At 33.3% G+C, this 9,690-nt stretch overlaps 1 protein-coding gene and 1 long non-coding RNA gene across 2 annotated transcripts; both read left to right on the top strand.

Annotated features, from left to right (window-relative positions):
• The first annotated feature begins 3,735 nt into the window (after positions 1–3,735).
• Positions 3,736–5,359, top strand: LOC107909596 (PTI1-like tyrosine-protein kinase At3g15890). Its single transcript, XM_016837190.2, has 4 exons — positions 3,736–3,927; positions 4,021–4,168; positions 4,267–4,529; positions 4,611–5,359. Exons 1-4 carry the CDS (start codon positions 3,890–3,892, stop codon positions 5,314–5,316), a joined length of 1,155 nt encoding a protein of 384 aa, XP_016692679.1. The 5' UTR covers positions 3,736–3,889; the 3' UTR covers positions 5,317–5,359.
• A 272-nt stretch (positions 5,360–5,631) lies between these two features.
• LOC107918145 (uncharacterized) lies at positions 5,632–7,014 on the top strand. The gene is made up of 2 exons (XR_001689946.2): positions 5,632–6,178; positions 6,279–7,014. It is a non-coding gene; the product is annotated as an uncharacterized lncRNA (long non-coding RNA).
• The last annotated feature ends 2,676 nt before the right edge of the window (positions 7,015–9,690 follow it).

The raw sequence follows: 9,690 nt of genomic DNA, 5'->3' as shown, positions 1-9,690 counted from the left end.
ATTTCATTTTAAGGACTTTACAATTAATAAACCATAGCAAATAAGTACTTTAACAAATAGAAAGCCACTTTTGCATTTTACGGGATTAAGTCCTTTTTCTCAAATTAAACACACAAACGGTAAAATTAAATCATGAAATTTTCACACATATCAAATAACATACTATAAATACCAAAAGTAATATTAAAATAATTTTAAGACCTCAGATTTGTAGTTCTAAAACTATTGTTTCTATTTAGCTAAAATCAAGCTATTATAGAAGGCACAGCGGTGGTTTGTGCCACAAGGTGGTGGTTCAAGGTGGTGATGTGGTAATTTGGTTGGCAAATAGTGGTGGTGATGTGGTAGTAGTGGAAGAAAAGTAAAGAAAAGTAAAGAAAAGAAGTGGTTTACGAGCTAAAATTGAAGGAAAGGATTAAAAGGGGATGAGTAAAGGTGGAAGGGCTATAAAAGGGAGATGAGGAGTAACAAAATGAAAAAACTAAAATAAAAAGTGAACCCTTGTGTCTAAGTGCAATGGATGGCACTAGCTAGTTAAGGGGAAGAAAAGGAAATTTAAGGGACAATGGAATGAATAATGGATGATGAAAGGGACAAATGGAAGGAAAAGGGGAACAAATGGGGAATGTTGACTCTAGAAAAGGGGAAAGAATCTTCCCCGCAATGCAACTATATGGGACGGAAATAGAGGGTTGACCCAACTTAAAGTTGTCAAAAATTAATTAAAAAGATGAGGGAGTGGGGATTTGATCTTGGGACCTTTAGGAAAATAATTAAGTTCTTACCATTAAGTCACTTTAATTATTTGGTCATGCACTAACAAATTAAATTGAAAACTATGAGGCATGACAAATGGCTTAATTAGACAATTAGGGATTTAATCGATCGTAGACCAAGAGCTCCCATTGTCGACACTAGGAATAGGAAATTTCATTAGGTTAGTTAATTTAATTAGTTTAATAAATACTTTAATTTGGATTTACACTAGTAATTCATGATTCCATTACATCAATAATTATTTTCGGTAATTAATTTGGATTTGCACGTTTGGAGGAGGTTAGTTCCCAAGCCCACAACAATTCCAACATAATTACCTCATTGCTCCTATTATGGAAGCTCAACAGCCTCAATCGATCTAAAATTAAATAGACCATCATCCCTTTTATGAACAACACTACTAGAGCCATCTTCCTCCTCATTCCCAGCCATAGAACGCGAGCACTTGTTCTTTTGAGAACCATTCTATTGAAACCTCCTTGGACTATCTTGGTTCAGCTTCACCACATGTCTCCCACCTACATTGTTAGTAACTGAACCATTACCATCACCTGCCATAGTCTTGCCCTTCCCTTTGGCCACATGAACAAGACCCGACTCTCCGCCCCTTCAATACTAAGCATAGCCGGTAGGCCTTTGGGAAGGATGACTATTATTCGACCCACTAGGTGGCCCCTCAACGATTTCAATACCACCCCGATTGTGACAAACACCATCTTGTCCTCTCTTTCTCAGAACTTGAACTCGCAATCAATACCTATACTGAAGGTTTGAAACCCTAGATTCTAATGAAACCTCAGCCACCATACAAACATCTATGACATACCTTATCAAGCCACACCCATAGCAGAATTTTGGCAAGCATTCATATTTCACCAAACATAACTGTTTCGCCCTTGTTGGACCCCATAAGTTGAGCACCTGATGCAAGGGCTTGAAAACATCAACCACCACCCTCACTTGAATGTACTTAGTGCACCCACCTTCATTATCTCTCCAATTGATAGCCAAAACCTCTCCCATTGAGCCTCCCAAATGAAGAGCTATGTCGCAGCTCATCTACCCCAATAGGCCATTATAAAAGCGCACCTAGAATGGCACCAACCTGAAATCATAATCACTAATCAGAAGCCCCTCCACATACTCCGCCATTGCAAAGAGGGATTTGTCAAAACTCTGAGGTGCCATACCAAAGATCTTGGTTTTTTTCTTCAACCAAGCCAACTTTAACAATAACAAGAGAACCAAATAAAGAAAAGAATTGTACCTATTCTTAAGAATAACACACCAATCGAAGGACCCGAAACAGTACCTTCTTCGTATAGCTACAATCAGTGAACAACTTTGCAACCACCTTTGCCTCATATCCAGTGTGGCTCAATTCATCATCTTCCTTCACTTGTACACTTGCTACCTTTTTGTTAGAAAAGTTTAGCTTAAACAATAGGTCATTGTTCTCATTAGCCATTGGATCGTAAAGTAACACAGGAAATCTAAGAAACGGTCTCTAAAACTCCTCGATTTTGTTGTGAAATATGATTATTATACAATAGAATAATTTGATATACTTTTATAAATTTTGAATATTTACTCTCTTTTTTTACTTTTGAATTTTAAATAAATTATTAGTTTTAGTTTAGTTTAGTTTAATTTATTTATAACCTATTTTGTTAACGTTTAATGTAGATTTCAATTAATTGGATTCAAAGTTTTGTGTTGTTAATGTTTTGTTTGACAATAAATTATTCTTTTTTACATAAATTTAAAGACTATCATCACTTTCTTTTATTATATTAAAAATATTTAAATCTTAAAACAAAATTTTATGTAATATTTATATTTTTAATTATTAAATCAATTTTTAAATACACAATTAATACATATTTTACATAAAAAATATAAAATATTTCAATTATTATACGCGATTTCACTGCCCGAGAAAGATATTTGGGTTGGTCTTAACGGGCATATACTGAAAAGATTGTTATACCGAACAACATTTGGCAGTGCCAAAACTGTTTCAGCAATTTCAATCGGAAAGAAAAGAACACTAAAACTTAAATTTGTCGCGTTCATAAATACTCAATAATTAAATATTAAAAAAATTATATTTGATGGATTAATAATAAACAAGTTGATACACTTTCAGAGAATCACAAATTATTGCTTATTAAAAAATATAATTATATTTATTTTTAATAATTTTTAAAATTATTCATTAATTTATTAACCATGTCTTAGTATAGTTCATTGACCGTATATGTACTTATCAGATTCTAGCATATTCTAATAGTAATATTTTTTTCCGGATAATTCGCAATAACATAATATTATTCATTACTTATTAACCATTTCTTAGATGCTGAATCGATGCTAAGAAGTACGGAATACATCTTAAAAACCAAACCCTTTAACAAATACATGAAAAAAGAAAAAAGAAAAAAGAAAAGAGCTCTTTATTTTGCATCGACTTCAAACAAGAAATAAAAAAGAAAAAGAAAGAATATATGTTTTTATATATGAAATAGCCAGCTGCTTCTAGGAAAATGGATGCTCGCCAGAGTAAAATCTAATTCTCGTATCATAATTTGAGGTTTCAAGTTCTATAACTTCTGAAAATTAAAGCTCGGTTTTATTGTTGGTTTTGATTTTCTTTTCATATATTCATCGCTTATTTTCTCCCTCCGAATATATTATTATTACTTTTATATGTTAAATTTATAATTTATGTATGTCATGTCATTTATAATTGTTATTGATAATTATATTATCTTTAAAATTCGAATATAAATTTTTTTTAATAATATAATATATGTCGTCATTTTACTTAAAATTTGATGCGTATAAATTATGTACGATTACATACTACAATTACTTAACATATATTTTTTATTTGTTGATTAGTAGACTAGTTCATTTACTTTTGCCTAGTTAAATCCGTCGAAGCTACTTTTTATGATTTATGACACACACAAGCCGGCCAAGGGCGGCTCCTGACATCATCTGAGAAAATTACAGATACACCTTTAGTCTGGTTTAAATTAAAGGGCAAACTGCGAAATTCTGAAGCTCGACTGAATTTCTATAACGGTTCCCCCCACAGCCAAAAGCTATGGGAAGTTGCTGCAGTTCAGAGAAGGTCGATGAGGGGTATGCAAGTAACAACTCTACTACTTGTCTTACAGTATTGTTTTCCTTGTTAATTAAATTATACTGAAAAATCCATGCTTTCTGTGTGGTAAGTGTTGTGGTTACTCCAGGGAATACAACATGGAGAATGTTTACATACAAAGAGCTGCACACTGCTACTAATGGTTTCAGCGACGATAACAAGCTTGGGGAAGGTGGGTTTGGCAGTGTTTACTGGGGAAAAACCAGTGATGGCCTTCAGGTATTCGAATATAATATTAAAAATCCTGGCTTTCGGTTAATTTTTCTATATTCCGCTGCTGTGGGTAAAGTTTTTGGTTCTTGAATAATGTAATGCAGATAGCTGTTAAGAAACTAAAAGCTATGACATCAAAAGCTGAAATGGAATTTGCAGTGGAAGTTGAAGTTCTTGGAAGGGTTAGACACAAGAATCTGTTGGGTCTAAGGGGCTACTGCGTTGGGACCGATCAAAGGCTCATAGTTTACGATTACATGCCTAACCTCAGCTTGTTGTCTCATCTGCATGGTCATTTTGCTGGAGATGTTCAATTAGACTGGAAGAAGAGGATGAAGATTGCAATTGGTTCAGCCGAAGGCATATTGTAAGTTTGGCTTTTGTGTGTTACCAAAATAAAACAGAAACTAAAACATTTCGTTGACTGCTATTGTTTTTAATGCTGTAGGTACTTGCATCATGAAGTAACACCCCACATCATTCATAGAGACATTAAGGCAAGTAATGTCCTGCTGGATTCAGACTTCGAACCGCTGGTTGCTGATTTCGGCTTCGCGAAACTAATCCCAGAAGGCGTAAGCCACATGACGACCCGGGTTAAAGGCACGTTAGGGTACCTTGCACCGGAATACGCCATGTGGGGAAAGGTCTCCGAAAGTTGTGATGTTTATAGTTTTGGTATTCTCTTGCTTGAGCTTCTAACAGGGAGAAAGCCTATAGAGAAGTTGCCAGGTGGTGTCAAGAGGACCATAACCGAATGGGTGGAGCCGCTTATAGCGAAGGAGCGGTTTAAAGAGCTAGTTGATCCTAAGCGTCGGGGGAACTTCGATCACAACCAATTGAAACAAGCCATCTACGTTGCTGCTCTATGCGTGCAGAGTGAACCTGAGAAGCGCCCAAACATGAAACAAGTGGTTGGCATGCTAAAAGGGTATGACACTAGAGGCAACTTGATGCAGACGAGAATGGATAGCGTAAAGTACAAGGAAGAATTGCTGGCACTTGATCAAAGAAGTGATGATGATGATGATGATGATGATGATGATGGTGATGGTCTTGAGGAAAGCTGTGGAGTATTTGGCGCTATGGAGGTGCAAAAGATGCAAGATCCTTATAACCGCTATGGAAATAGAAAAAGTAGCAAACATATTTGAGAAAGTTTAATTAATTGCAATGCAATATTCTTGATTTTGTTGATATCAACAGCCACGAATTTACTCTATTTCAGTACAAATTAGATTGGAAACAGTTGATGCTTCTTAAAATCCATCACCAAGAAATGGAAAATTTTAGTACAAGATCCCAAGACTCCCGAAGAACAAAATCTAAACCCAACAAAGACATATATACAAGCAAAAACTTGAACATAAAGACAAAGACATAAATCTACAAAGAAAATACGAATCCATTACGGAAAAGGAAAAGAAAGGAAACGAAACTCATTTATTTTCTAAAGTGAGCTGCATGTTTTTGAAAATGTCAGTCAATCTTAACCCATTTGAAAGAGCTATTTTTTTTATTACACAAATTCGACTAATACATTAATTAGGGGAAGCTAAAAAAAATTACAAATTCCTAAAACACTACTATGCCTCCTAATCCTACCATCTGTCAATAAACCATTTCTTCTCGTGGACGGTGCCTCGGTATTGTAATTTCCTAAGGCTTAAAAACAGACGCCAACTCTGTAGAAGAAACAGTCATTTTTCATTGTTATTGCAACGCAGAATGTCCCTTTGCGAGGGAATTAGTATTCCTCAGACAGTATGCGTGGATCATTTTCTTCCCCCAGTTCCTCTAATCTCTGAGTTCCTTGGAGATCCTGTAACAAATCCTCTTTCTTCTACGGACTCAGCCTATCAAAACATCGTCTCCGACTCCTCTAACTTTTTCCCCTATGGTCCTTCAGAACAATGGGTTCAACCTCCGATGGAGTTTCTTCCATCCAAAAGGTCGAGGAGTTGCATCCTCTCCTCCATGCAGCCACCGCGTGTGCCACTTCGTTTGGTCCACGTGGTATGTAACGAAACTCAATGCTCCTAAATGTTCTGGTTTTTTCTTTTATTTTGTTTATGACGACTTCGATAAGTGATCTGTCGTTTTCTGGACTTTGTAGTTTTTTAATGGCAGTTATTGAATCCCCTTCGACTATTACTTCACCAAATCCCATTTCTTCTACAAAGACAGCCCCTTTGAGACATGCATATGCTTCTACAGTTGTCAGATCTCGGACATTTTTGACCGGGTAAGCACATGAACCCATTATGAGTCCAATTTTGTTTCTAATTATTCCAGAGATTACTTTGTTGTTTTGTAATTGAAACGCGGTATAAAATTTACTTTGATTTGTTCCTTTGTTGGGGGTTCTTAGTGGACTTCCTTTCTATTGTGCTTGCTTTCCAATACTTCATCTAGTATGCTTAATTCTGTAATATATGCTTTGATAAAGCCCACTATGTCACATATCCTCTGTCGGATACCTTCATAGAAAAATTTGCTCCTATTATGCCATATTGCCCAGAATGAAACTGCTAAACATGTACATTGATACGTGTTATTGATGTTAAAAGTCTCAGCTAACCAGAGTTTCCATTCTTGATTTTCATGTATGGGTGCGGATATCACTTCCATCTGTTGGAGAACTTGTTCCACAAGATTACATTCTCGGAAGATATGGTTGACTGATTCGTCTTCTTCACCATATAATGGACATAGAGCATCAAACCTCAGCCTACGAGCCTTTAGGTTACTTAGTGTAGGCAAATAATTGCTTGTAATTCTCCATAAGCTGATTCGTACCTTGCTAGGAACTTTTAGGCTCCATAATTTTGAATAAAATTTTTTGTTGGATCTGGATGTTTTGTATTTTCATATCCCAGCATGTTTTGTTCCTATGTAATACACTACTTGTAACCACTTTTAGCTAGGGTTGAGCATTTGATCGAATCGAAACGAAAATTTTCGAGTTAAATAAGTTTTCGAATCTCATTTTATCATCCTAACTTTATTTGAAGTTTTCTCGAGTCGAGTGAGATGGAATTCGAATCGAATCGAATATATTTGTTCGATTTAAATTTTAAAAAATAATTTTGGGTCCTTGTAACCATTGTCATTCATCGTAATAAAATTTGTCCACGTTAATCAAATTTTTTATTAACTTTCATCACTTCATAATTTATTTATTAATTTTTTATATATTGGTTAGCTTCTTTGCTTGCTTAGTTGTTTCAATTATCTTCAGATTCTTGTCACTATGTATTTTAGAATTAAAAAATATATTAAATGTAAAAATATGATTTTTTAATAAAAATTATTTTAAAAATAAAATGTGAAATTGATACCAATATAAAATTTTAACACGAATATTTTATGGCACAATTAATAATTCAATTTTAATATAAACATTCAATATGACTAAACAATTCAATAATATAAATAATATAAAATATAAATAATTTAAAATGTGAAATTTAATTTAATAATATAAATAGTAGATATAAATAAAACTATTACTATTTATGTTTAGTGATTTTTTTTGGATAATTTTGATTTTTTATTTGAGAGTAAAGGGTGAGAAGTAAAAGTTTAGGGGAAAAATAAAAAAGTTTTGGGAATAAAAGTTTGAGGGAAAGTAAATAGGGGGAGTAAAATTTTGGAGGGAAAATATTTTAAAAAAAATTGGAGGGGGAGGGTTTGGGATAGATGAGAGGTGAGATGAGAAGGGAATAAAAGTTTTAAGAGAAAACTGAGAGGGAGTAAAAATTTTGGGGGAAAATAAAAGATTTTGAGGGTTTTTGGGAGTAAAATTTTGAGAAAAAATAAATGGGAGAGTAAAATTTTGGTGGGAAATGGATTTTGGGTAGATTGGGGGGTTGGGAGGGGAGGGGAGTAAATGTTTTGGGAGGAAAGTGGGAAGGAGTAAAAGTTTTGAGGGAAAAGTAAAAAGGTTTGGGAGTTTGGGGTAAAAATATAAAATATTATAGTTTGATATTCGAATTATTCGAGATATTCGAATTCGAAAACTCAACTCGATTCGAACTCGAAATTCGAAAAAAAAATTCAAGTTGATTCGAATAACTCGATTCGTTTAACTCGAAATTCGAATTTTTTCGATTTTTTCGAGTCGAATCGAGTTTTGCTCACCCCTACTTTTAGCTGCATATTCCCTTCAATTTGTTTGATATTAAAAGAATATTTTTATTTAAAATTCTTTCCTTGGAAGAGATAAGATATATGTTTTTTTTTTATGTGCAGGTGATTTAAATTATTATCAGATACGTGTTTGATACATGTTTTAAAAGAAAAGTTAGGAGATGGCAAGGCCTTGGCCTTCTAAAATTGAAAAATTATAGTTCAATCATTTTAAAAATAATAATATTGTAAATTAATGCATGATAAAATTGTACATTTGGGCTCCTTAAATATGGAAAAATTTTATTTAATTCTTTCAAAAATAATGAAATTATAAATTAATATATGATAAAATTACATTTGAATCTCTTAAAAATTTTATAATTTAATTCTAACCTTAAAAGAAATTTTAGCTTCGCGTTGAAACCCTTACACTTCTAATATTATATAAAAACACTATTTGTTGAAATTTCCTTTTATCAACTAAAATATGATTCCATCAAGACTTTCATTTAAAAAAAAAGTCAAATTGATGTTAGAAATTATTTGTAATAAGTGGTTATCATTTTTTTTTCTTCAATTTTTTTTCTTTAGATGATCATGTCCTTTAAAAAATAATTATCAAATAAAACTAGCTGATTTTAGAAAAAAAAGGAAAAATATGTTCAAATAAAGGTATAGGTTTTTTGAACTAAGGAGAACTGAATGGAGATATATCATGATAAAAGATAAAAATAAAAAATTGTATAGATTACTGAAAGCTGTCAAGGTAAAAAGATATTGAAGTATTTGAAAAGGAGCTATTTAGTATTCTCCACAAGTGTTCAAGATGCACTTTAATTTGGAAAATAAATGAATAAAAAGAATAAAAACCAATTTTGAGAAAAGTTATTAGGGAGTTGAGCACCCCATGCATCCTTGTTTATACATAATTTTAAGATGGAAGACTTTTATCTCGATAGCTTTACGTTTTGCTTAGAATGCCTGCATCTACTTAACCTAGAAAGATAGAAATTACAAGCAACGCAACTTAATCAGCTTTGTGAGTAGTAGATTGTAAATAAACTCAATGATGCAAGCACCGAGGCACACCTTCAAGCCCATTCAGGGGCCCAACTTCGTGATGGACTTAGTTTCCTTAAAGGTTCAATCACTCGTACAAGATCAAAACAGATTCGAGAGAAGATGAATTTGATCGTACAAGAGTTTATGACAAACAAACTTAGAAAGCTTTAAGGAGCCAAGATCCCATGAATTTGATTCTTTGGAATCTTGGTTTATGTTAGAACCTTTGTTTGTTCCATGTTCTGTTCAAACAAAGGAATTATCTTTCTGTTCCATGTGTTGTTTGAATAGGTGGTGATTTTAGTTTTATTGGGCTAAAAGGTTTTGTTGGC

The sequence above is a fragment of the Gossypium hirsutum genome, chromosome D08 (assembly GCF_007990345.1).
Source record: "Gossypium hirsutum isolate 1008001.06 chromosome D08, Gossypium_hirsutum_v2.1, whole genome shotgun sequence".
Classification (NCBI taxonomy): domain Eukaryota; kingdom Viridiplantae; phylum Streptophyta; class Magnoliopsida; order Malvales; family Malvaceae; genus Gossypium; species Gossypium hirsutum.
This window is presented reverse-complemented; position numbering and strand designations above follow the sequence as displayed.

Coding starts and splice junctions, on each gene's coding strand:
- LOC107909596 (XM_016837190.2), top strand. CDS start 3,890: ATGGGAAGTTGCTGCAGTTCAGAGAAGGTCGATGAGGG. Junction 3,928..4,020: donor TCAGAGAAGGTCGATGAGGG/GTATGCAAGTAA, acceptor CTGTGTGGTAAG/TGTTGTGGTTACTCCAGGGA. Junction 4,530..4,610: donor GGTTCAGCCGAAGGCATATT/GTAAGTTTGGCT, acceptor TTAATGCTGTAG/GTACTTGCATCATGAAGTAA.